At 44.7% G+C, this 25,457-nt stretch overlaps 11 protein-coding genes across 11 annotated transcripts; 7 read left to right on the forward strand and 4 right to left on the reverse strand.

Moving 5' to 3' along the window:
- Window positions 1-47: 47 nt before the first annotated feature.
- L203_105825 (uncharacterized protein) lies at window positions 48-2,951 on the forward strand (the record flags this gene model as incomplete). Its single annotated transcript, XM_066215188.1, has 5 exons — window positions 48-62; window positions 138-500; window positions 592-772; window positions 1,418-1,643; window positions 1,691-2,951. 5 exons carry the CDS (start codon window positions 48-50, stop codon window positions 2,949-2,951), a joined length of 2,046 nt encoding a protein of 681 aa, XP_066071285.1.
- Window positions 2,952-3,281: 330 nt separating this feature from the next.
- Window positions 3,282-6,314, forward strand: L203_105826 (uncharacterized protein; the record flags this gene model as incomplete). The annotated part of the gene is made up of 19 exons (XM_066215189.1): window positions 3,282-3,405; window positions 3,674-3,696; window positions 3,747-3,764; window positions 3,817-3,905; window positions 3,964-4,134; window positions 4,180-4,284; window positions 4,342-4,379; window positions 4,437-4,452; window positions 4,522-4,602; window positions 4,658-4,761; window positions 4,818-4,911; window positions 4,962-5,036; window positions 5,100-5,142; window positions 5,191-5,439; window positions 5,494-5,540; window positions 5,590-5,888; window positions 5,944-6,051; window positions 6,113-6,209; window positions 6,266-6,314. 19 exons carry the CDS (start codon window positions 3,282-3,284, stop codon window positions 6,312-6,314), a joined length of 1,830 nt encoding a protein of 609 aa, XP_066071286.1.
- Window positions 6,315-6,972: 658 nt separating this feature from the next.
- L203_105827 (uncharacterized protein) lies at window positions 6,973-9,398 on the reverse strand (the record flags this gene model as incomplete). The annotated part of the gene is made up of 4 exons (XM_066215190.1): window positions 6,973-6,983; window positions 7,039-7,186; window positions 7,243-8,643; window positions 8,691-9,398. 4 exons carry the CDS (start codon window positions 9,396-9,398, stop codon window positions 6,973-6,975), a joined length of 2,268 nt encoding a protein of 755 aa, XP_066071287.1.
- A 200-nt stretch (window positions 9,399-9,598) lies between these two features.
- Window positions 9,599-11,006, reverse strand: L203_105828 (uncharacterized protein; the record flags this gene model as incomplete). Its single annotated transcript, XM_066215191.1, has 4 exons — window positions 9,599-9,847; window positions 9,897-9,962; window positions 10,008-10,132; window positions 10,187-11,006. The coding sequence occupies 4 exons, from the start codon at window positions 11,004-11,006 to the stop codon at window positions 9,599-9,601; spliced, it is 1,260 nt and encodes a 419-aa protein (XP_066071288.1).
- A 269-nt stretch (window positions 11,007-11,275) lies between these two features.
- L203_105829 (uncharacterized protein) lies at window positions 11,276-12,144 on the forward strand (the record flags this gene model as incomplete). Its single annotated transcript, XM_066215192.1, has 5 exons — window positions 11,276-11,407; window positions 11,515-11,542; window positions 11,630-11,745; window positions 11,798-12,057; window positions 12,120-12,144. The coding sequence occupies 5 exons, from the start codon at window positions 11,276-11,278 to the stop codon at window positions 12,142-12,144; spliced, it is 561 nt and encodes a 186-aa protein (XP_066071289.1).
- Window positions 12,145-14,543: 2,399 nt separating this feature from the next.
- On the forward strand, window positions 14,544-15,222 carry L203_105830 (uncharacterized protein; the record flags this gene model as incomplete). The annotated part of the gene is made up of 3 exons (XM_066215193.1): window positions 14,544-14,663; window positions 14,712-14,982; window positions 15,038-15,222. 3 exons carry the CDS (start codon window positions 14,544-14,546, stop codon window positions 15,220-15,222), a joined length of 576 nt encoding a protein of 191 aa, XP_066071290.1.
- A 34-nt stretch (window positions 15,223-15,256) lies between these two features.
- Window positions 15,257-15,748, reverse strand: L203_105831 (uncharacterized protein; the record flags this gene model as incomplete). Its single annotated transcript, XM_066215194.1, has 1 exon — window positions 15,257-15,748. The coding sequence occupies one exon, from the start codon at window positions 15,746-15,748 to the stop codon at window positions 15,257-15,259; it is 492 nt and encodes a 163-aa protein (XP_066071291.1).
- A 267-nt stretch (window positions 15,749-16,015) lies between these two features.
- Window positions 16,016-17,636, forward strand: L203_105832 (casein kinase I isoform delta; the record flags this gene model as incomplete). The annotated part of the gene is made up of 7 exons (XM_066215195.1): window positions 16,016-16,035; window positions 16,098-16,131; window positions 16,435-16,510; window positions 16,565-17,115; window positions 17,162-17,243; window positions 17,293-17,511; window positions 17,575-17,636. 7 exons carry the CDS (start codon window positions 16,016-16,018, stop codon window positions 17,634-17,636), a joined length of 1,044 nt encoding a protein of 347 aa, XP_066071292.1.
- Window positions 17,637-18,763: 1,127 nt separating this feature from the next.
- Window positions 18,764-19,776, reverse strand: L203_105833 (uncharacterized protein; the record flags this gene model as incomplete). The annotated part of the gene is made up of 5 exons (XM_066215196.1): window positions 18,764-18,787; window positions 18,847-19,270; window positions 19,320-19,462; window positions 19,520-19,725; window positions 19,767-19,776. The coding sequence occupies 5 exons, from the start codon at window positions 19,774-19,776 to the stop codon at window positions 18,764-18,766; spliced, it is 807 nt and encodes a 268-aa protein (XP_066071293.1).
- A 207-nt stretch (window positions 19,777-19,983) lies between these two features.
- On the forward strand, window positions 19,984-20,971 carry L203_105834 (uncharacterized protein; the record flags this gene model as incomplete). Its single annotated transcript, XM_066215197.1, has 3 exons — window positions 19,984-20,451; window positions 20,497-20,676; window positions 20,723-20,971. 3 exons carry the CDS (start codon window positions 19,984-19,986, stop codon window positions 20,969-20,971), a joined length of 897 nt encoding a protein of 298 aa, XP_066071294.1.
- Window positions 20,972-21,247: 276 nt separating this feature from the next.
- On the forward strand, window positions 21,248-23,808 carry L203_105835 (uncharacterized protein; the record flags this gene model as incomplete). The annotated part of the gene is made up of 2 exons (XM_066215198.1): window positions 21,248-21,270; window positions 21,318-23,808. 2 exons carry the CDS (start codon window positions 21,248-21,250, stop codon window positions 23,806-23,808), a joined length of 2,514 nt encoding a protein of 837 aa, XP_066071295.1.
- Window positions 23,809-25,457: the final 1,649 nt, after the last annotated feature.

Here is a 25,457-nt window from a genome sequence, read left to right on the forward strand (position 1 = left end):
AAGATAGTAAAGTGCTGAAGAGACAACCCAAACACGCGCTTGTCAAAATGGCAGAGCTCAAGGTAAGTAATACGGTCACACATTGACGAGTTTTTGGCTATATAAGATGTGCATGAACTGACCGCTTCGGTTTGAAGGAGTTTGACAACCTGCTCTCAGTAACCATCAGGGCTTCCCGTCTATCAGGTTCAAAGGTCGCCAGAATAGCAGAGCTCTCTCAAATGCTTGTTAAAGAAGACCACTATCTTGTCACTACTTTTTACAAGCTTAACGCCTCGCTTCCACCAACATCTCAAGCAAGAATATCAAGTCTCTATGTTTTTGATGCCATTGCAAGAGCGTGTAGATCCTCAATTAATAGGGGAAGGGGTAAAGAGGTTAGTAAACAAAGAGGCAAGGGGACACAAGCGGGGATGCTATTGAAGCTGGAGGGTATTGTGGACAGTTGGGTCAACGGTATGATTGATGACGGCAAGGGAGGCGTCTGGACAGAAGGCAAGGTACGCTTTTGCATTATAACGCCATGAGCTACTGTTGAGCTCTGGCCGACACTTTTAATGATTTGTTTGTTTTATTGATTTCCCCTTGTAGGAAAAAACGAAAAAGATTATCGACATTTGGCAAAAACATGGGACTTTTCCACAACATTGTATAGATGAGATTAGAAATAAACTTGCGAGCACACCAGAAGGTTCGTCAACACCTGCAATCAGCTTATCAGGAGTACAAGCGAAAGGCATTGCTCTAGGAGTGGGAAATGCTCATGGATCAGGTAAATTTTTATTTCAATGTCTGTTTCAGTATCATTTTTCCGTCTTCTGGAAACAATTCTAGCTATTTTGGCCAGCATCACCAAGATGTGACCAACTGGTCGATTATTCTATCACATGCTGGAATGATCACACACACTCAGCAATCTCATTTGTTTAAAAGTATCTGTGGCCAATCTGTGGACTCTACAGATGGTAGTTCGTTCCTCTTTTACTAACCGACAGAAGATGTGCATATGGCCCTTTTTCAGTTTAGAAGAATCCCTCGCTACACCACATCAAACAATGGCATGCATCTCACGTTGCGGTTGGTATGCCAAAGGTTTTGAATATATCTCATGCTTAATCCCATCTTGTCCATTCCAGGACCCTGCTGGCAAACCGAATATATTTGGCCGGTGCGTTCAAGCATTGCGAGCGCCAATGAGAATCGATGACTATGTACAGAATGCTGTCATCTTCAGTATTTCGTGTTTCGAGTGTGAGGCAATTATCGTCACTCAGACAGTTGACGATAATTACCTACACAAGAGGCATCGACTGCAAATCAGGAATGTCGGCTGAGTGAAGCTGTTTTGCATTTTTGCATCTTTCTTTCCTGCCTTTTTACATCGTGGTTTTGATAGACACTGAGATGTCCTTTCCAGGATCGACAACACCACCGTGCCCACCGCCTGCACACCTTGTTACTAAACATCGTCCAAGTTCAGAACCGCAATCTGATTCGTTGTCTTCCGGCATCTTTCAATCTACCGCACAAGAAGAGCCGAGAACTGGTGAATTGCCGCTGGAGATTGCTAAGATGTTGGGTATTAATCAGAGCAAAAGGAAATTAGATGAGGGAAATGAAATTGGATTGCCGAAAACTGCAGTGTGAGTTGTGTTTTTCTCAAATGCTTGTGTAAATTGACAAGGTGCAGTCCTGGTGGGATACCAGTTGATGTAGCTGCCATTCTTGCTTCCGTAGCTAATTCGCAGTCTAATCTTCCAACTTCCCAGATTTCACCTTCTTCAAGCGATCTTGCCGTACTTCCTCCGAAACCTGGGCAGATGCCTCTCCCAATAGATCCTGCCAAGCTCGCAGTGCTCGCAAGTTTTGCTGTTCAAACTCAAGCAGCCCCTGCACAATCAAGCCCTGATCAAGGTCGTCCTCCTTATGGACATCAGCGACAACCTTCGCAACCTGAAAGAGGATATCAAAGACCTATGCGATCGCCACGTTCGCAAGGACACAAGCCCAGGGATCGTGATCGGGCACTGGTTGCTGAAAGTATGGGATTGCCTGATAGAAGACGACGATACAGTGACGATTGGAAGAGAGATGGATATAGAACGGGCACTGGATTCCATGGAAGAAGACGATCAAGGTCACCAGAGCATGCAAGACGAGATGATGTGAGGTATCCATCGTCCAGTAAAGGTCGCCCTATAAGTCACACGCCAGTATCGGTTCCTCTTCAATCCCAGTCTCAGCCTCAGCCTCAGCTTCAACAGAATGGCAGGGCTCCGCCACCAGAATGGATGAATGAAACTCTACATGCAGGTGAAGATAGTGAAGAAGATATGGCACTGGAAGATTCAGAAGATGAGGCTGTCAATGTCGGTAACATCAGTAATAAGGGCGGACCTGCATCATCTGCGAGCATGCCAGCGAACGTACCTTTTGGTCAACGACCCCCCTTTCTGCCACCTCAGCAGCAATACAACACACAACACCCACAACCTCCGGTCGCTGCAAATGCCGCTATTTCTCAACCTTCTCAAAACTTGATGACTCTTCAGAATTTTTCTTTACAAGCTTTTAATCCTTCACTTTCCGAATCTTGGGCTTTGTTGGGTGAAGCATGGAAAAACACCACAGGAAAAGAACCTGAACAAGTAGAGCTAATGCACTGGTTAGCGACGAGGCAAGCTATGGATATGACGTCGATGGGCGCTACGGGGTTAATGGGGAATATGCCGGATATGGGTCAACAATCTATGGCAGAAGGGCTAGACGCAGGGGCAGCAATGCCTGGCATGGCCATGGGACAGCTGGAACAGATGAGCGCGACCAACTCAGTACCGCAACAAGGACCTCAAGGGCAAATGTCAGGCCAAATGATAGGAGTGAATGGGCACGGAATGGAACAATGGGACTTGCAGCGTCAATGGGGAGATGTGAATGAGCAAGGATTCTAGGTACGCAGAAGCAAAAGATTATAAGCGTTGTGCTATGCGAATATTATTCACATTACTGCTTCTCAAAGTCCGCCATTGACATACTCGAAAATGCTAGCTATACAGACTTTTTTACAAGTGCAAAACAAACTTCATACATATGTTGATAATACTCTGTTTACGTTGTAGATTACTTTTCATCTTGATCGTTCTGCGCACCAAGAGTGAAAACACAAAAACAATCAAAAATTAAAAGTTGTATTTGTTTGTCTACCACATCCCAGTCTGTGCCTGAATCCATCTCATTTCACGACTTTGAAGGTATTGACATTTTTAAAAGACATTTCCATCATGTTAAATTTTTTCGTTACTGTACTGGCAACGTTGCCAGCAGTGACAGCGTTGAAATTACCCCAGCCCACAAGACAGCTCGAGTGGAAAGACGTCAACTTCTTGTCCATCTCCGACACTCATGGTAAGTTTTAAGCCCTTTCAGTCTTGCTAGGTATCACTTTATTGAGCGGTCGCTACTCCATGTATGGGGACCGTGGCGGATGATTTTACAACCTTTAAGAGGTGATTGAGAGCGGGCGAGACTGGACATTAAACAAGGCCAGATATTGGTACAGAGGATATGCAGGAAGGACTATAACACACCGTCAGAACAGCTTACATGTCTTCCCAACGTGGACTTAATTCTATGGGTATTCAACAGACGACAGTGCTGACCTTTTGAGCAATAGGATGGCTACTGGGACATCAACATGTGCGTTTTAGTGTATACATTCATGTATCAACATGCTGACTTGATTATAGGAGACCTGGCCTGAACCGGTACGCTACAATGATCTCCAGCGGCAAGGGGCTGATTTTTACTTTGAATTAGAACTACTCTGGAGACTATGGAACGTTTGCATCTTTTGTAACACATATGCGACGAATAGCAGACGAGAAGGGCGTAGATTTATTATTGATGTAGGTTGCGCTTTATTATTGATCTTAAACTGTGATTGAGAGCTAATAATATCGGTAGAGATGCAGGAGATCACCATGACGGATCAGGACTTGTTTCTTCATCTCCATTATCCGCAAGCTTAACGGAAGACGTGTTTTCTCTCATTCCATATGATGTGATAACAATCGGAAATCATGAACTTTACCACTACTCTGATGCCCTAGATGAATATCAAAATATTGAACGATGGTGAGGAGATGATTGAAGGCTCGCAAAACTAATAACTGGGTATAGGGGAGGAAGATACGTGACGAGCAATGTTAATATCACAATACCAACAGCACAAGGTTTTGAGTCTGTTCCAATCGGCAAAACTCACCTCAAATTTCAAACTAAACAGTATGTCAGTTTTTGTCTTGACTCTTCGCATGTCGCTGACTGACGTTACATGGGAAGAGGACGTAAAGTCACTGCTTTCGGCGTGATCTTTGACTGTTGGTATCCTTTGCACTCTGCCGTTGTATCTCTGTGCTGATGATTTAAACCTACAGTCAAGGTCCACGATAAGTGAGCTACCCATCTCTTTTCGAAAAAGCATACGACGTAACAACGAATGATAACTGATGACGTTGAAAGAGGTATAACTCTTCAAAAACCTTCAATGCTAGCCAGAGAATCATGGTTCTTGGAAGCGATTCAAGAGGAGCCTGATTACTTGTCAGTCAACGAATCATGTTGGCCCGTTTGAACGAAAGGCTAATAGAAAGCTTAGCGTCATCTCTGGTCATATGCCTGTTCGAGGTGAAACATCCGAGTTTACACCCATATTTGATGCCATCCGCAAGTTGCATCCATATGTACCTATATATGTATTCGGTAAGTCTCACAAACATATCACAACTCTAGAAGTAACTATATTGACGTCCTTATAGGCGGCCATACTCATGTCAGAGATTGTGTGCAATACGATGGCAAATCTATTGGAGTTGTGCCAGGACGATATCTTGAGACCATTGCCTTTACCTCGTGTGTCTCATTTTTCTTACTCTTGTCTCATGACGCTTAGCCGTTTTTAGATCTTCTCTGGCCTCAAAAGATGACAGTCAACCATTGGATGTAGCGCGAAGATATTTGGACGCTAATGACGTTTCGTATGTTGATATGCGTGGGCTAGGCTTGTCGCGTTCAATGATAAGCTGATCGACAACTTACAGATATCAATGGCACACACACACGACTGAGGAAACCTTTCATACCGTTCGTATTCAACCACTCTGGATAATTTCTCATCAAGTTTTAAAATAGAATCTTGGCCGCAAAATATCTACTTCTCTCTCGACCCTCACGTCTACTTTGAATATCACTTCTCCGTTCGGTATCGCCCCACACAACTATTTTTTGAAACGTCATCCCTGGGGTCATCCCCGTTCAGTCCTGACTCTCTTCTCGCACAAGGTTCTGCCCAACATAGTAGAAGACATGGATAGGGGAAAAGGCGAAAAGGGACAAGAAAGAATGATTGTTGGTAATGCTGGTAGCTTGAGGTTTGATTTGGTAAGTGTGTTTGGCCAATCTCAGTTGATCATAAGTGATAATGCAAAAGATTAGTTCCAAGGTCCTTTTAACAAGAATGACGAATTGACTGTGTCGCCCTTGTATATGCACCTCCGGATTTGTTCAAGCAGGAGCTGATTATCATATTAGCACTTCTACGTTCTTATACGTACCTCTAAAAGCTGGTCTTGCTAGAAAAATCACAGATCAGATGAACCGCGCTGGTGCTTCAAAATTTATTCCCTCTAAGCCTTCATCGCCATTGGAGGTGGAAGCAAGGGTCGATCGAATATATGAGGCTTGGCTATCTGAACAGTGGAATGAAGATAGGCTAAAAGCAGAGAATTTTGAACAGCATGTGTTGGATATCCCAGAGAAGCCTCGGACAATTGGGTTCGTCACAAGAGATGCATGTCCAGGGAAGGGCGATGATATAGAGCATATTCCCGGTATGCATGCTATTTCTCATCTCAAATCTTAACAATAGCTGAATAAACAAATCAGTGCCCTTCTATGCTGATCAGCCAGATTTTATTTCAACCCCTTTCCCCAACGTAGATGACGAACAAATCATTGATGTCGTTTCTATGGATTTTGCATTGGATGACTTTTGTGTGTTTTTATTTCATTCCAGATCACCAGATAGACAAGCTCGATACTGACTTATCATTAGTGCTGGCAGTCAACACTATTGATCCCACAATCAACCTTCAAGAGTCCCACATGAAGCCTTACGCTCAAGGCACACAAATCAATGCCATCCTTGGGAAGTATGCGGAGAAGTTTTGGAGCGACTCCAGAGTATCTCAGTAACCTAGTGGTATAGATTGATCTCAAGTGATCTCAAGTATCGCCAACCCTTTTTGTATATGTAAACCATGGCCAAACTGGAATAGATGCTTAAGACACTGCCACGACAAAAGTATTAGAAAGACATGGAGATGAGAAGATTTGAAATGTGGTGGTAAACTGCTTAAGATCCAGTGCATACAGCGTCGTTTGGATTTTAAATCAGGCTCCAAGTCTTATGAATATATAATCGTTCCTCGTAGATCTGAGCTAGTTAACTGAAAAGTTTTCTTTGTTGCGTACTCGCCTTGAATTGTTTTTTTTTGGTAAAATATAACTTTGAGGATCAGGTCATAAAACGTATGCATATATACTTCTCTTCTGTTCCTTGCTCCGCAGGAACTGATATACAATATTTGAGACCGCTAGTCTGTTGCTCATCATCGTAGGATTCATTATCTCAATCATTCTCTGCTTCGAATGGGTATAATGTGTATTCCATCTCGTGCTTATTCTCATCTATTCTGGCCCTGTCCAGCTCCTTGGTTTCGTTCAACAACTGTAATCAACAACTTGTAAACTACTTCCCACCCTTCGATCATCTCCTTTTCTCTCTTTATTTGTCCGTCCATATACTTTTCCAGAGTATTCTTAAAATCAAGGATGCGCTCAATTTCGAATCGAACAAATTCGGACTTTACCAAGTTGGTGAGGTTGTTGAAATGAAGGAGGGATTCACCGGCTTTACGGTCGGCCTGATTAACAGATGGTCAGTATGAGATGTCGGTCAGCAACAAGGAATGAGTTCACCATTGCAATTTCTCCAAGAGATGATTGAACCTTGTCCCCTAATTTTCCAGCTTGCCGCATTCTTTCCCTCTCCTTCTTTAGCTTCATCGCTTCCTTCTCTTTTTCCTTCCAGCTCCTCCATGCTTCCACTCTTCTCTCCCACGTACCTCTGACAGACCCTATCAGTTTGATATACTCATCCACGGCATTGAGCAAATCGCCTACTTCAGATTTCGCGTGAGACTCTGAATGGATTTTTTGAGTAGAGAAGAGATTTGAAAAGGATGAAAGAGAGTGGGACAGGGATGCACCAAGATCGGACTCGGCGAGGGCAGTAAGAGATTCTGCATACTCGCCCAAGGCTAGTGCCAAATCTATTCGATGTTTCGAAGAAATTTCAATAGCTTTTGATAATGTTTTGAGTTGAGCTTCTAACGCTTCCAAGAAGCTTCGTCTTTTTTCAAACCAATCGTCTTCTTCAACATATCTTGACCCTGTCCAGCCTGACAACAGCCCGCTCGTCTTTTCGCTAGCTGGAGTCGCCGCAGCAGTTTGGGCTTTACGCTCCTTTGAATCGTATGCGAAATTGTCAGATTCGAGAAAGAGTCTGAGGTCAGGATCGAGTTGCAAAACAGGATTACTTGTTATCTTTCTCAAACATCTTTCAAGTGCTTTCCTCCTCGTTTCCACAAACTCTTCTCCAAATCTGCCAAATGGATGCTTTCCAGGGACTTGTGGTACAATTATACCAGGATTGTTTACCACCAGTTGTTCATAGAGCCAGAGAAAGTCTGAATAGCGCCTCAGGCAAGAAAAGAGTGATTTTTGATAGTGCGGGGAAGAAGTTCGTGTTGTGATAGTATATACAGTGTAACCTCGAACCGGATCACCCACTTTGGTAGGATCGGAGACTGTTATTTGAAAGTACGGTAGGCGCTTCTTTTCGGGAGGACTAGTTGCAGTCGATGACTGTGGCTGTTCTTTCTCTTTCGTGTCTTTGATGAATGATCGCTCTGTCGATGCAGATTCGGGAGCAGCAGGTATAGGGTCTATACCTGATTCACCCCATCCTTCGTCATCTTTCTCTCCCCATGCATTGTTGTTCCCAAACAACTCCCCACCTGACAAACCTGCTGTTCCATTCCGAGTCTTGTTAATCAAAGAGCCAATAGGCTCATCATCATCATCCTCGTCCAATACCCCCCAGCCTTTGCCTCCTAACCTTCCGCCGCTAGATGTTATCAATGGTGCTGCAGCGGAAGTTGAATCTTCCCACGGGGTATCTTTGTTAGGTAAAGGTGGAGGAGCACTATAAGGGACGGAACCACCCAGACTAAGGTTTTTAAATTTTGGCTCGGGTTCAGAGTCAAGTACATCAAGAGGAGAGACAGATACTCTATCCGTTGAAGGCGTCGTTAGGCGAGAAAGGTTCTCTTGTGCGGAGACAAGAATGGGTTTAGGCAACGGAGAGTGGGTACGCGAGACGAGAGGAGTGCTCGCCGGAGAGGGTGGAAGAGGAACAGATGTTGGAGATTTATTCTTGTTAACAGGAGAAGAAGGCGTTGGCGTACTTTGTGATTGAAGTTCAGTAGGGGTCGTCTGTCCATCCACCTCTTTAGATGTCTTCTGTAAAAGCTGCTTAGTTCGAGAGCCTGTAATTAGGACCAACTTACTACAACATCAACTTTTGCTTCTCTCTGTATTGATTCTCTCTGCTCCTGCTCTTTCGTTGGACTTAACCCATGCACTTTTCTTTCTTTGACTTCCTTGGATTTCACCTGAGACTTTTCCTTTGGTGGCTCACTTTTTTTAAAAGCCTTGCGCAGACCCATCTCAGGATCGTTCTCCGCCATCAAGTCTTTGCCGATGAGATTTTTCAGTAAGGTTTTGCCCTCTTCTTTGGGGGCCGGGACGGATGATTCTGCTTCAAAATGAGAAGTAGGAGAATCAAATGGGACCAGCACAGGATCCCGGCTTGCATGAATTGGCGCAAATGGCTTGGCAAACGGATCATTTGCCATGGTAGTAGGTAAGTCGTATGGGGAAGCAAAAGCGCTACTCGCATAAACTCCTCTCTGAGCTGCCTCGTTCTCTGCCATTTCCTTCTCACGCTCCCGTGCAGCAATCACTGAAGGCATCTCTGGCACCATATGTTCCCTTTGAAGCTTCTTTACATATGGGCTTGTCTCTCTGGGAGAGGATGAGACGATTCGTGGGTCTGCAGAGTAGGAAGATGAAGCAAACGGATTGGATGTGATGTCTGTTACAAAAGGGTTTGCCCATGGGTCATGATCATCTCCTGCTGCTGGCGTATCCCAAGCCGGTCGAGCTGGGAGAGTCGTTGAAGAGACAAGCCTGGCAAAAGATTGCTCCTCGTCCATTTTTGAGTTATCAATTAGAGATGAAAATGGAAAGAAGAGATGAATGTGTTGAGAACTCACAAGTGAATGAGCCCTTCCCCCCTCGAAAAAAAAATTAACGAATTTTTCAGAGTACTTTTCTTGGACAGAAATCAAAAAGTAATGCTATACATCTCTGTACAAAACTACAGATAATCCAAGATAGATGCCTGTAAGAACACTCAAACCTCAATAGCCTCTAGTAATTTTCTTGCCCTAGCCTTCACTGCTTCAGCCTTTTCATCTTGTTCTTTATCTCCCTCAGCAGAATTAGCAGAAGATACATTGGCCATTTCAATATCATTGCCTCTTTTCTCAAGTTCATTCTGTCCGATGGGGAGCTCAGTGGCCGAGTCAGTTGTCTCCATTTTTTCAGACACTGATTCAGCGCTTGAAGGTTGTATAGTTTTCCTTGCTATTTCAATCAGAGCCTACAACTGAATGTCAATCCATTATTGTATGTAACGGATGGATACGTACGGTACGGGAATGGCCTTGTATTGTCTTGAGATATTCCAATACCAAATCAAAGTAAGCCTCGGGTATCTGTGTTCGCCGTCAGTCAATACACCTTCACGAGCATAGACATACCTCGACAAGGCTAAAGATATTGCGCATCAACCAGTTTTGCTTGGCTTTATTGAATTTCCAGACAGGCCCTTTTGATGAGGATAAAGGCTGACGCGACAAGGCGTACAGATGGACGTAAAAGATATCTTATGCCCTATCGTTAGACATAAAACTGTTACGATATAAACACAACCACTCACTCTTTTTCGCCTGATCCGACAGAGTGGGATCTGCGAAAATGGCAGTACCCTCATAATCTTGTGGCGGTGAATTGGCAGGTTCTACTGCACTGTTGATGGAATCGACTTTAGATCGCTTCGTTTTTCTTGTTTTTGTTTGATTTTCTAAAGTGTCTGTATGGGTAGAGGCTGAGGCAAAAGATGGAGCAGGCATAGCAGGATTGACTTCGTCTTGGCGTTTGCGCTTTTTCTCTTCCTTGTCCTTTTTGCTAGTCTTCCCGCTGCCTTCGGTTTGCTTCATAGCAAGCTCAGCCTTTTGGGCCTCTCTCTTTGACGCCTTTTTCCTTGCCTTGGCTATTTTTTCATCCTCTTTATCTTTTTCCTCCGACTCCGCCCCTTTTGTCGAAGCCACAGTAGAATTTAATCTCCCAGGAGATGAAATGATCATCGCATCCTCAGCCTTCGCCGACATACTGTCTACCTCTTTCTTGTCGCTGGCGTGGTGTTCATTCCCATTGCAACCCCCCGTAACGCTCAAAACAGCTAGCTCAGACGTGTTTGCAAGTTTGGTTGGAAAGACAGCTGTAGCAACCTCAACCTCGGACAGTTGCACTTTCTTCTTTAATCTTGGTTTCCTTGCCTTCTTTTCCTTTCTATCGCTTTCTTGAACATCCACCACAGAAGCTGCCGTCGGTGTGGCTGGGGTAGACGCAGAAGCTTGAGATAAATTTTGGTCACTCTTCTTGACTCTCTTTCTAGCCTTCTTTACCTTGCCTTCATTGACAGCTTCAAAAGCATGCTCTCTCTCTTCAACTTTTCCTTCTTCAATTATAATTGTCATTGTTTGACTGGATAAATGACAATTGAAATAAGAAAAGATTAGTAAATGGAAAATTGTTTTCAAAAAAGATGCGGGGCCCCACTTATTAGAAGTTGGTCAGCAATGCTTTCTAATACCTATTACAAAACGCGCCATGAATCTCGATTTATACTTTTACTCATCTCTTTCATTTATCATTTTTCTAATCCCAACCGTTTTCAGCTCTACCTTCTACTCATCAGGATCCCGTATAGGCCTGTGAATAGCTACATAAATAGCCAAAGAACAAGATGGGCCTCTCACTCTCCCGCATATACTCTTCCCTTTCATCTCTTGCTTTTTGGGGAAAAGACAAGGAGGTTAGAATACTGATGGTAGGATTGGACTCGGCAGGAAAGACCACGATTTTGTATAGACTGCAGGTGAGTGTCTGTCGGTTTGGCATGGTGGGATAGGAGGTGAAGAAGGGTGGAAGATAGCGATGGCCAATGAAACTGTTGATTGAATTTACTAATGTCTGTTGGATTAGATTGGAGAGGTTGTTTCCACTATACCCAGTAGGTGCTGGCATTACCTCTACAATGGATCAGACATGCAAAAGCATATAGAGCAGAAACCTTTGATATGCTGACATGTCTTGGTAGCCATTGGTTTCAATGTCGAAACGGTGTCTTACAAAAATATCAACTTTCAAGTTTGGGATCTTGGAGGACAGTCGAGTATACGACCCTACTGGAGGTGTTACTATGCCAACACCCAAGTTTGCCTTTTGCTTTTCTCACTGGATGATGTGCTGACTTGCTACCATGCAGGCGATAATCTACGTTATTGATTCTTCAGATACCTCCCGTCTTGCCACATCTCGATCTGAGTTGCTCACCATGTTATCAGAGGACGAACTCAAGACTGTACCCGTCCTCGTCTTTGCCAATAAACAAGACGTCGAGGGCGCACTGGGTCCGGGAGAGATAAGTGATAAATTAGGACTGGCAGGACAGGAAAAAGGGAGAGAATGGAGTGTCAGGGGAAGTTGTGCGACCAAGGGAGAAGGTCTCGAAGAAGGGTTGGATTGGTGTGTCTTTATTTTCTGCCTTTTGGGTTGACTCGTAAGAGGAAAAGCTGATAAAGCGGTAGGTTGGTTAATACAATACAAAAATAAATATTCCTAAGTCAACCCTCTCGCCGCTGATCCCACTACGAATCTTTGGGTTTATTCTTGCATATCGTCTTTTTTCCATCGCTGAGATCCCGTATCCGTTTAACAGTTGTGATGTCAAATAATGTCTTTTGCCCTCTTTATGGATGTGCTAATTCACAGCTCGTCCAGCTGTTTGAATAACTTGTAGGCTAAAAAGCGTTTTAGATTCTCCCAAGGCATCGCAAGTAGTGAATTGCATGCTTACTACAGACCCGAAAGATTGTTGGCTATGCAACCGAAACTATCATCCAAACAATCAAGCATACAAATAGCCAGTCTGACGTTCTCGCCAGCCGGAAAAGACAATCCTGTCATCGATGTGTCTCCAAGCCAAACGACCTGTTTGTCGTCACACGCCCGTTTCATGCGTACATTTGTAAAATTTACAATCTCGAATCTCTGCATGGACAGGCGGTCACGATACGTTTGACGACATCCCTCATCTCACCTCGTCATAACTGACAATCTGTCGAAATGTCTGCATACAACCCACCACACCGAGCAAACCGAATGACAACTCTCGTTTTCAAACACCGACTCGAGCATCCAAGATCGCGGTCGTACCAAGGATTGACAACAGGAAATGTACCCTTGTCAAACTGCCAGCCAAAACCCTCAAGCCCCAATCAAAACGCCCGCACAAGCAGACCCAACTGCACCTTTTACCATGGCCCACCTCTCAGCAGCAAGCTTGGTGATCCACCATACCCATACCAGGCCTAGTGACGCCACCAGCTCCCCGACGGTTCTTGGCTATTCCCCACAGTAGAGCTAGACCGATGCACAAATACATAACCATTCTATCCAGCGTTGGAACTCATGACCACCAAGCCATCGCTTAGAATATTGATCCAACACACAGCCAATAACCCATAGAAACATCCCTCCGGCCATGAACCGTCAAGAAACACTCAGACACCCCCAACCATACGTCACAATCCCATCCCGACTACTCTCCTAGTCATGACGACAATCCAGATTCCAACTTTCAAGCCCGCCAGACGTGCTTCATAGGATGCAAGCACCAGCCAGCCATTCCTTTGTATCTACAAAGCAGCAGTGTATGAATCAGCCTACCATTCTGGCGGCGTTGCCGAGTGCGTACAAACGTACGAATGAAAGGGAGAGATTCAAAGTCAGACTCACTCCGACTATCCGCAAAAACAAACTCCGCCTATGTGTTTGATTTCTTTTCTACAACTGAAAGGAGATTGCAAGCGGTGGAGAGTGAAATGGAATGTTTTGTGTTTTATGTCGTAATGGGAGTGATACATATATAGCACTCACCAGCAACTACCTCTTCCCACTTGAATAACAACACCACCTACATCTATTTGACATGTCTGAAGGCGGCTCATTCCACTGGCCAGGCAACAATGGCTCGGTTGATATGTTGGGGCCACTTTATGAATGGATGGATAAGAATGAAACGGCAGAGCGGATCTTTAGAAATGATGGCCAAAACGTTTTTAAATATGTTATAGACTCTGACGGCATTCACGACATAACCACTGTAGAGGAAGGAATAAAAATGCGGATTGCAAGCGAGGCAAGTGAGATAAAGGACGACAAAGATTTTTTAAGCTGTGTGGAAGTGGTCAACGGAGACAGTACCCTGCGGAAGCAGCAAACGGAAGATTTTGAAACGGACCTGCTGGCATATAGTAGATTAGTTATGAAACGTGGGGCAGGGGATCAGTCGAAAAGAAGTGGACAGAGCTGGAGCAAAAACTAGAATAAGAGGAGAAGAAGGATTATAGTGGAATGGACCAGTGCGGGAGATCACGTCTAGGTTGTAGATATGTAAGGGATGAATAGAATCAGCTGTCTCTGTGTCGTCCAGTTGGATCGTCTTGCCACCATTCTGGTAGAGAGTGAGATGTGGGAGTTGTGGATGGACACCTGCAAAGGGTTACCACTGTGTTATGCAGCTGTGGAGGGTAGTAGTGTTGTTTCCAGTTGACCCGTTGCGTCGTCGTGAGCAGGTTATAAATGAGCTCGGCCACACCTTGTGGAAAGCTGCAAGAGAGTCTTTGACAAAAGGTATAGACTCCGGTCAGGTCAACGAACCACCAAGCGAAAGTGGTCAACAGCTGGACCGGGTATGTGGATGCTCAACGGCAGTCAGTCATCAGCCTGCTGCCCCCGATGCGTGGCTATTGTCAGAGAAAGAGTTGACCTATTGTTGGCATGCAGTAATGGGAAAAGCAACATTAGGAAGAATGGGATAAATAACCGTTTAGACTTGAAGGACGAGTTTTTATTATTATTATTATTATTTATTTATAGGGGGAACCACCCACACCTTGACCATCACGCCGATCCCATCTTGACGTTCCATTCCATCCAAGCCAACCCAGATGTCGCTTCAAGACCGTCTTACAGCCCAAGACACCGTTTCTCTCCTGTCTACAGGTGCCACGCTGTCACTCGTCGTGGCTGGCAGTGTCACCGGTGGGAGCTACAATTTCGCCCTTTTCGTATGTCTCTCGCGCAGGCAAACTCATCCTGACCGAGGATGTGTATAGTTGTTTGGGATCATCTCTCACGAACTACGCGCCTCCAACATCCCATTCCGCCAGTTCCTCTTGCTCGTCGCCATCTCGGCATTCTACGACCTCTATCTCCTCCTCTTTCGCTCGCACGGCACGCTCATCTGGGTGATCAGCCTGTTGGTGCTACTCATCAAAGGGCCAGTTTGGTTCAGCGGGCTGGGCGTGCTGAGAGAGCGAGGCGGCGATTTGGGAGAGTTGGGTGGGATACCTGGATTCTCTCGTTTTTCAGGTAGCGGCGAGCGAGGTATGTCCAACGGCGTGAGGCGACGGTATGGCAGCCGTATGGCTGACAGACGTAGATTGGAATTTGCCCATGCCGGGAGGTTTTGCGACTCAAGACGCTGGCGCTGGGGACGCTCCAACCCAGGCTCAAGGACAGTTTCCGTCTTCGGGCGGGTTCAGACTTGGAGGCGATGAGGAAGAACAAGGACACACGCCCGGAGGGCCCACACCTGGGAGAAATGGGTACCAAACCATTGGCTAAAGCACTGTCTAGTAAAATACATGTAGATTCAGAGTCATATGCCTCTCTTCTTCTCCATAACTGCGTTGACGTCTAGTACACTGGCCAAATCCTGACCGCCGCCCATAAACTCGTCTACCTCCAGCGTTTCGTCTTTTCCTTGCAAGATTTCCAAGGCAAGGTTGGGCGAACCTCCTAGCGGCGTTGGGTCCAAAAGTGGATTGTGTGGTGACTGTACAGGGTCAAACGATGTCTGCTTGACGCTACCTACCTCTTGCACCAGCTTGATTTCCATCGCCTGCTTCATGGGAACCGCCAACCCAAACGTGTTGCGTTGCAAGCTTTGCTGTAGCTCTGCCCGAGTCTGATTCCAGCGCTTCAGTCTCATTTCGAGTGGTGAGTGTACGCCTGCTGCAACGGATTGTGCCGCCGACTGCGGCCCATAACGGAACGTATCGTGTAAGCCAGAGACGGGATGGGCAGTCGAGTGTGTCGACACGGCATGGCTCTGGGCTGTGGCGGATGGAACGATTTTTAGGGAGGCCATATTGATGTAAAGAAGAGAGAGATGGAAAAGAGAATCATGTCAAGACGCGTAAGTGGTTGCCACACTCGGTGTTATCGGAAATAGTTAAACCTCGTGGCATGTCTTGTGCTATGGGCTGAGTCAACTGAATTCTTCTCCAGTGTTGATTATTTTTTCATCTCTTTATATTCCTTATTTCATTCTTCATTTATATTTTTCTTTTTCTGCTGTAAGTCGTGAGACAAAGCGGTATCCTTCAGGCAAAGGAAGTGTTACTGACAGAGACAAATGCTCACTTTCCATTCACTGTTGCTGATTCGTTCTCTCCTTTGTGTGTCTTGAAATCCTCAAAAGACCACTCTATTCGCAGGACGCATCGAAACATTATTCAGTCAACACCGCAGGTGAGCGTCATGAAAAAACGAGCAACCAGTGCCAAAACGATGCTGACTACGTGATGACTCCCCCTTTGTTTTAATCCAATATCAACTCCCCATCATATCACATCCTTTAACACTTTTCTCCAATTACCTCCCCAACCAATTGCTTCTGCTCCGCGCACTGAACCAATCATACCCATACGATCTTGTCGACACTTTTTTAAAATAATCCAACACGGCTGAACATTCACAAAAATACCACGACATTTGCGCACCGCCACGCCATATATTGGGAAACCCTATGGAATGACTTTTGGAACGGTTCAGCACAGGATGACGTCTATGGACCTCCGCGTCGGCGGAAAGTACAGGATTGGGAAGAAGATTGGAAGCGGATCGTTTGGTACTTTTTCTTTTTACATATAGAAAACCCAACTTGTCTGACTTGATCTCGTAGGCGACATTTATCTCGGTGTCAACATTGTTTCTGGCGAGGAGGTAGCTATCAAACTCGAATCTATCAAGGCCAAGCATCCTCAGCTTGAATATGAGTCCAAAGTCTACAAAACCCTTGCGGGTGGTGTCGGGATTCCATTCGTGCGATGGTATGGTACCGAATGTGACTATAACGCCATGGTTCTTGACCTCCTCGGTCCTTCATTGGAAGATTTATTCAACTTTTGCAATCGCAAATTTTCATTGAAGACTGTCCTCCTATTAGCCGACCAGCTCCTCTCTCGTGTTGAATACATTCATTCTCGAAACTTTATTCACCGAGACATTAAACCAGACAATTTCCTTATGGGTGTTGGCAAGCGCGGAAATCAGGTCAATGTCATTGATTTCGGTCTTGCTAAAAAGTACCGAGACCCCAAGACCCACCTTCATATTCCTTATAGGGAAAATAAGAATTTGACTGGTACCGCGAGGTACACTAGTATCAATACTCATTTAGGTGTGGAACAGAGTCGACGAGACGATTTGGAAAGTCTGGGTTATGTCCTCATGGTGAGCATCTTTGTGTCGTCGAGAGATCCTGGCTGATGCCGCAAAGTATTTCCTACGAGGACAACTTCCCTGGCAAGGACTCAAGGCTGCTACTAAGAAGCAAAAGTATGACCATATCATGGAGAAAAGTGAGCGGACTTGATTCTTTGTGGTTTGTTTTATGTTAACCGTTTACAGAAATGACCACTCCTACTGAGATTCTCTGCCGAGGCTTCCCCCATGATTTTGCAATCTATCTCAACTACTGCCGCTCTCTTCGATTCGACGACAAGCCTGACTATTCTTACCTCCGCAAGCTATTCCGCGACGTGTTTGTCAGAGAGGGCTTCCAGTATGATTATGTCTTTGATTGGTCGGTCCAGCCTAGTGTCAAAACCGGAGGCGATGATTTGCAGAGTGCGTCCCTACCTCTCAATTCTGGTCAAACCAAGAGAAGAGTTGTTAACGATAATGGTGCAGGCCAAGACAATCAGCGACAGTTGAGAAGCCAAACCAGGGCGAGAGACGCTGTGGGTTGGTAATCGGCTTATGTCCAACCACGGCATTTGGATGTGAAACGCAACGTGGAGGAAGGAAACAAAGACGAAGAATGGTTTGGCACGCCGATATGGTCTCATGACAACAATATCCGGAAAACTGAACTTTCTATCGACAGAACTTGCCAAGTCCTTTGGCGGATTGCACTCTGCCCGATCGTCCCTTTTTCGTCTGTTGCCCTTCAATTGTCTTTGCCTCGACAAATCTTTCAAGTTTCCTTTTGATCTTTCTCGAGTTTGTTATATCAAAGTTTAATTGTCATTTTCCAAACAATCTGCTTCCAGGTAATGGGCCTCCCAAAAAAAACAAAATATTTCAATTGCTTTTACTTTCTCATGGTATTCGGCTATCTCCATCCCCAAAGAAACACAGTGGTTGGTGCCCACTCCGCTCTTCTGACTTACCCAACACACGAGTCTTTTGCTACCTTGTACACTAAATTATTCACCCCACCATCCTTCTTTTCAATCCGCCCTACCTTACTACCCATCTACTCTTGTGGTGTTTTGGATGTCAATAATGCCAAAACAACACGAAACCCTGCTAATCCGCATCAACAATCGCACACCAATTGATCGCCAACATCCTCGTATGTCCCCCTATTTTCTCGCCATTCAGCCTTCACCGCCTAAAACGTGGTTTGCGCATGGTTCGAGGAGCATGGTTGGACGCGAGAGGGCGCCAAATTTCCTTTGCCATATCGTCCCTTTCTTTGATTATTCTTCAGATTTGTCTTTTGCCTCGTAGCTAATTGTAACTAGATAGTGAGATAGAATTAGCAGCTTGTTGGCGTACAAAGAATATGAGAGAGAGAAGAATGGTTTTATGCATTCAAATACTATTGTACCCATCTTCTTTTCGCATTTTCAGACAGTATGTTGTAATGAGGTTGAGTCTGGGCGGAAGGCGAGTGTGGCGTCTCGTATGAATCCATCATCTAAAAGACTATGACCTATCCTGAAAGTATGGGCTGTTTAACTTGAACCGAGTCGCAGTTTTTCAAGGTTATGACCAACGTAAACGACGACTCAGTCTTACAGTAGTTGCATCCGGTCTACATACATCAAGCACACAATGGGCCATTAAGGAAATACACTCTCGCCTTATTGTATTAAGCATGCGTTACCGCATAGTGCTACCTCTCTATCAGTCTCGAAAACACTCAAATTGGAGAAACGAAAAGACAAGACGCACGCTTTCATCAATAGTCGAGTAGATATGTCCATTCTCAGATAACCAGTCGAGCGCTTCTGTCAAGTCCATGTCATTCACATCACCCACAAGTTTTTGAACGAGGGCAACGTGGACGCCATCGTCACTATTTGCGCCGGCTTGGGCTATAACTTGGAGGATCTTGCGCTGAATGGGGTCGAGATGTGCGTATTGGTCGTCTTGGATAGCTTGGAACGAAGCGGTATAGTCTCCTGCAGTAGAGTTGTTGACTGCACCAGGGGCACTGCGTGTTGCGCCTCGATGGATGAGGGAAACATAGAGTGCTTTAAGCAAATGATGTTGAATTTCATTAGGATCTTCTATACGGCGGATATTGTTGGCTGATACATGTCGTTTCCCGCCAAATATCTTGATGGTACCAAACACGCAGACGTATTGGTCTTGCCTTCAACATCTGTTAGTTGTGAGAAAGAATGGTAGATGGATGGACTCGCTGGATGCCATCAGTTTTGCCCGATTCGTCATCGGCTGAGTCAAGCCAGACTCGACAATCAATATAGCCTGTCCCATCTCCGACCTCATAACTGACATTGGTAGCTGATTGAGAGCTGTTTCTAACTGATCCTACCAGGAGAATCTACATACCCTTGAGAAAAAAGGCTTTGATTAAACAAGGTGAAAAAGGCCAGCCTACCTGAGCAACATCGACACCGTCAATGGAGAAATCTGCTTCATGATGCACTTGCGTTGCCTCTAGAACCTGCTTGATGGTAACGGGCCGGATTGTTTGGTTACCGCTCTTCACTTTTTTGCCAGGAGATTCGCCTTGAGAACCATAAGGAGACCCAGTAGCCATATACCCGCCGCCTGCACCACCATAGTATGGATTATCTCCTCCGTCTTGTTGTGGTTAGCCATAGCTGTGAGGGGGTCTTGCTTACAATTGTTCATGGTATGAATAGATATATATCAAGAAAAGAAAGGACTTTTTTTTCTTTTTTTCTTTTTTTCTTTTTTAATAAAATGTAATAATAGTTGATTAAACCGCGTTACAGAGGCGCGTCGCGCTTTCTTACGTAATATTATCAATATGTCATTCTTTCGTCCAATGTAAACTCCAAGTTATTCTACTTTTTCCATTATCCGCAAAAAAAACAAATGCCGCTACAAGATCAACTTGATCCTTCACTTCAACCGCCTACTCTGGGCGCTATATCTTCATCGTTTAACCCTCTCAATGAGTTTGCACAGCAGGTGCTGGGACGAGAAGCAGAAGATGCGGAGAACTTGCTCGACTTTGGACGAGGGCACAGTATTCTTGGAGAAGGAGAGAGCTTTGGCGAGCTGCTGCAAGCTGAGAGAAGGAGAGCCGAAGGTGAGGAAAGGCACGGTGATTTAGATGAGCTGGATGGGGAACATCAGCATCGCGAAGAAAGACAGGATGACTTGGACGGTGAAATGGGATATGACCATTTGCCTCTCGACCAACAGCAACAAGATCTGGGGCTATCTGCGCCTGAGCAAACACGCGGAAGGCGCGCAAAACGAAAGCGACTGGAGGACGGGATGGATCCAGATGGAGTGTTGGATCCAGATATGTATGCCAAAACGAAAAAAGAGAGCCATGTGCGTAAATCTGACGTTTAAGGATAATTCTGATGTATCGTGTAGAAAGAGGTTGAACGCAAACGTCGGGAAAATATAGCAGCAGGTATAGAAGAGATTTCTGCACTTTTACCACTTGGACCTCAGAAAGAGGGCAAGGGGTCGATACTCAAACGGGCAGCTCTCCATATCAGCGAACTCAATGCCAAAGTCGCCCAACTTGAAAGTGAACAACAACAATTACGCGTGGGTTCTTGGAATTTGCGCAAAGTCAACGGCTGATGTGATTCAGATCGACTACGGTCACCTGGAAGCAAGATGGAATGACGATCATGCTCGATCAGTTTCGCTTGAGGCGTCATGGAGACAAGCTGAAGACTTATCTGCATCCACCAACTTTGAATTACAGCGTATTAAGGCGGAGCTTCAATCCCTCAAGCAAACACAAAAGAACACACCAAAAGAAGGGCAAGCGATAGCTGCAGAGATGGATGGGGCAGGGATAGAGAAGCAGGGAGAACGAGAAGAGAACGGAGTGTAATGGACAATTAAGAGAGAATTGTTGTCTGGAATCATATATTCCAACCATTTGTATGATTATAATTGCAGTTGAATGTACTCATACAGATCCTGCTCGCCGTATTATTCCAAACACTGGATATTTAACCTCCGTCAAGATGCTTGCCAGATAAAAAGCGGCGATGGCCGAAACTGGATGGTTTTGATTTTTGCATTCATCTAATTTTATTTCATTCTTGTCAATCTCACATTAAAGAGAGAATCTAACTGGATGCGAGTAAAATTCCAGTGCAATAGGATGAGAACAATTAGAATATATCGGTCTGTGGTCATTGATATTGACTGTTTCGCTGTTGACATTTTTGTAGGTCTCTTTCGAGGCCGAGACAGATAGTTCAGCTACCAGCTCTACTTTCCAGAAGACTGACGTCGACACCCAAATTGAGGCATCCATTAGGAAAGCGTGGCCAGAAGGTCATTGGGGATACAGAAAATCCTCAAGACGAGAGTAACTCTATCGACAACATCTTATCTCGCCTTCGTACGCTTCTCGCAGCGCAACCATACGCTGCAACAGATATAAGGCCGTCCTATCTTGTTCGAATATTGAACCAACCTTTGGATGTACCCACTTTATCTCTCTTATTCCCTTCTTTCCGCATGATTCTCTTATCGGGCAATCTCAAACAAGTAAGGAAACTCATAAGGCACCTTCTTCCACAATTAGGCCGACATAAAATGTATGCTCACCTTGAGAAGGTGACCGACCTATGGATGGAAAAAATTAGTCAGGAAGCGAAAGCAGGTGTGTTACGCGACGCAACAAGGATTCAGAGGTGGTATCATTCATTCATCATTAACCTCGAACCATTCTCGTACAACTCTATTTCTAGCCAATACTCAGTCAGACAAGATCGACTACCTACAATAGTGCGAAATCAGGTCACTAGACTCATCCAGCATCTTATCACTACCCTTGAAGCAATGCCGTCTACTTCAACGCAACGTCCACAACTCAAGAGTGACCTTCTTGATCAGTTGTTCACAAAACGGTACCTCTCTGTACCACTCTGTGATGTATTGCTTCGACATGCATCGGAGAACGGGATAGAGCTGAGTGCGAGAATGTGGAATGAAGCAATGGTGCTAGCTTTGTACGAAGGAGATGAGAAACGTGCAAAAGAAATGGAGGCTGGAAAATTCAAAGCTATAGAGCGCGAAGATGCGATTGAGGCTGGAGGGAGTGGAGAGGGTAAAAGAAATGTAGCACCGTTGAGAAAAACAGCAGACATCATCTCACAGATGATGGTTTCGACAATTGGCGACTCTCAGGAAACATTGCTTGAGGTTCTCGAGCCTTTTCTACACGACAACGGCGCGAAGGAGCTTGTTTACTTTGCCAATACGATGAAAAGGAAGGATACATGGAACGCCACAACTAAAGAACCTTTTTCTGTTCTTCTGCAGCATGCCTGGTCAACTCTTCTTTCCCATTTATCAAGAGATAAAGCTATATCTTCCGATGCGCTAGCCGAAATTTTTGACGCAATACCTTGTGACGCTTCGGTTGGCTATACATTCACCCCGCTTATGCATGGTCTCATGCAAAGAGGAGAGTATATACGTGCCTGGAAAATCTGGCAAGAGCTTGAAAAACGGGAACGAATCGCTGCAAAGAATGGCGAACGAAGGACATATGTCGATAGGATTGCTCTGACTGTTGCTGCTCGAATATCCTATCATATAGCTGGTCTAGATGCTTCTGTGGCCCTGGTTGACTTTTGGGCTCTGAGGCCCCAACAACCGCCGCCTTCCGTCAGTCAAGTGGAAAAAAGTATAGCGCTTGATGTACAGTGCGTCAATGTTTTATTACATGCCTGTAAGCTCCAAGGCGTAGCCAGCATCGCATTTCGACTGTGGACTGCTGCTTTACCAAGATGGGGGGTATATCTTGATGATGTCTCGTTGAACTTGTTGCTGGACACAGCAAGATATTGGTATAGATCCAATCTCATCAAAGAAAATAAAGAGAAGGGACAAGATGTCTTTCGCGAAAGGTGGGGACAGATGACAGAAGGTTTTTCATTCCTAAAAAGGCGTCAGCCTTCTCAAGAGCTTAATATGGAAGAGGAAACAATGTATGACAAATACGACGCCGTCGGTTTCACCCAAGGCCCTACCTCAGTCCTACTAGATCGCCCAGACCTTGATTGGAAAGTAACATGGAAAGGGCAAAATGAACCTTGGAGGGTTGCCCGGCAGATTTTTAGAACGGTTGTCTTGGATAATTGGCAACACTTGAAAACTATCGGCTCTCCTCTAGATGAAATTGATCAATCTTTATTAAATAAATTTGTCTCCTTATTTGATGGAGACCATCTTTCACACCTACATTCCCCACATCATGCTCCTAAATCTGCTCAGGCCGTTAATGCGAATGGTTGCCCATCTCCTTATGCGCGATATTCACATATCATCCCGACCACCACCACTTTCCACTCTTATATCTGCCTCCTTGGACACTACAATCTCCCTCACGAAATACCTGTCGCACTAGCATGGATGAAAGCCTTGGGTATCCGACCAACATGGCACACCATGCGTCTGGCGCTTATGTACATATGCGAAGCGGAAGGGCCGAGACGATGGGTTAAAGGTTGGGGGGCTAATGGAGAAGTGAGGTTGGTAAGAGATGAAGAGATCCTGAGGAGGTGGCTGGAGGAATGGTTAGCACCCACGACAAGTCATCAAGACAAGAATGAGTCTCAAAAGGAAAATCGGAATGTTGTGCCGAAAGAAGAAGATGTGGCCAGCTTTAGACGGATGTTTGTTGAAAAGGGACAAAAGATTACTGCCTAGCTAATGAAATATCTACATCATACAATTGTAGCAGAAGCATGTATTTATAGTTGACTATGCAATTGTTGTTTTTTCGGACCAAGTGTCAGGAAGAGGGTTAAGTCTTGGGCTTGATTAAGGAGTCCTTGGGACGAGTTGACTTATTTGAGTAAATCTTTCTAGAATAGATGAAGACAGCTATCAAGATTCATTCTCTAGGAATCTACAGACTGAGTGTCCTTGGTTATATCTACTCAGGTTCTGCTCATCTCGGCCAGGTCTCAGTTCATCCAACTATACCGCTTCCAAGATATACACAATATCTTCAGCTCAACTGACTTTTCCTTGCCCATCATCCTGATACCAAGTTGAGTCAATTTATGACGTTTGATTATAGCTATCATTGAATGCTATGATTTTCCTTCAGTGTCTGATTAATAGAACTCATGATCTTTTGAACACCCTCAACTTTCAGGTCAAGGATGCGATGTATGGCGTATCTTCCTAGGGCACTCCACCTTCTACAAAGTGTTATTGAAGCTTCCTGTTTTACCTTCTCAATGAGAGCCGCTCATTACTCGGAATACACGCAAAAGTTCTTATAGACTGCCAGGATCATGGACATATGTGGTCTCTCTTTGGCCACTTGGCCAAAAAAAGGTGAGGGGAGTTGAGGATGATGGTTACGCGGAGGAAGTGGAATAGTTGAATGACCGTTGTAGAATTTAAGGAGGATATAAGGAAGCACTTCCAGCTCATAGTTCCTTAGAGAACTAATCTTGGAGTAGCTGTCACAATCTCTTCCAGTCAGAGAATCCTCTGCCCAGTCAGTTTCGTCCCAAAACTATCTAATCCTAGTCAAGTCTTAGCATCATTCCTAACAAAACATCGATGTTGAAGGTCTCCAGTAGTAAAACTTCCTAAAAATGTCATGATTGGGATATCAAGAAATTAGTCTGTTTAAGAAGTAGAAACAAAGATTGAGCTATTATTACATCAGCCTTCATCCTTCATCCATCAAATATTCCAGATGTAATTGACGTAACCATTTTCTTTGTAGAAAAAACTGTTGCCAAGTTTCACAGTATAAGAAAGTGGATGAAATATGAATTTAAGCATCGATTAACTCTCTGAGATGAAGAGTTAGTCGATGCTCTGTTTACAGAGAGGTCAGAAAAGATTCTCTCTGATGGGATGCCCATGCAGCTGCCGCGTTCTGAACGAGATGGTTCTGCACAAAGAGAGATAGTCTTCTAATAATACCACAGGTATGTATTGCTCAGCAGCTATCAGAGTAGGGAGATCTTTTATCTCTGTAAGGTATCATTTGAGCATAAAGTTTGAAAGAATTGGGATTTGGAAAAAGGGGGTGACAATATGAAGAAGTTGAACGTTGTGACAGAGCGGTTGAGGCCCAGAATGTATAACAACCGTGAATATTAGATAGTTGTCAAGGAGGCGATTTGTTGCAAGTAATATGAGAATCTTGCGTTACCCGTTGCTGTATTCTTTCTTCTTGACGTTGACGTTGACTTTTGTCATACAAGACTATGGAGAATCCACTTGCAATATGTGTGCCGTTGGACATTTCCCACTTTCAACTATGTTGCAAGACTTCAATGCCCAATCGTCCATCTATACATAGGAGTGAAGATGTCGTGCAATAATTA

This window comes from Cryptococcus depauperatus, chromosome 7 (assembly GCF_001720195.1).
Source record: "Cryptococcus depauperatus CBS 7841 chromosome 7, complete sequence".
NCBI lineage: Eukaryota > Fungi > Basidiomycota > Tremellomycetes > Tremellales > Cryptococcaceae > Cryptococcus > Cryptococcus depauperatus.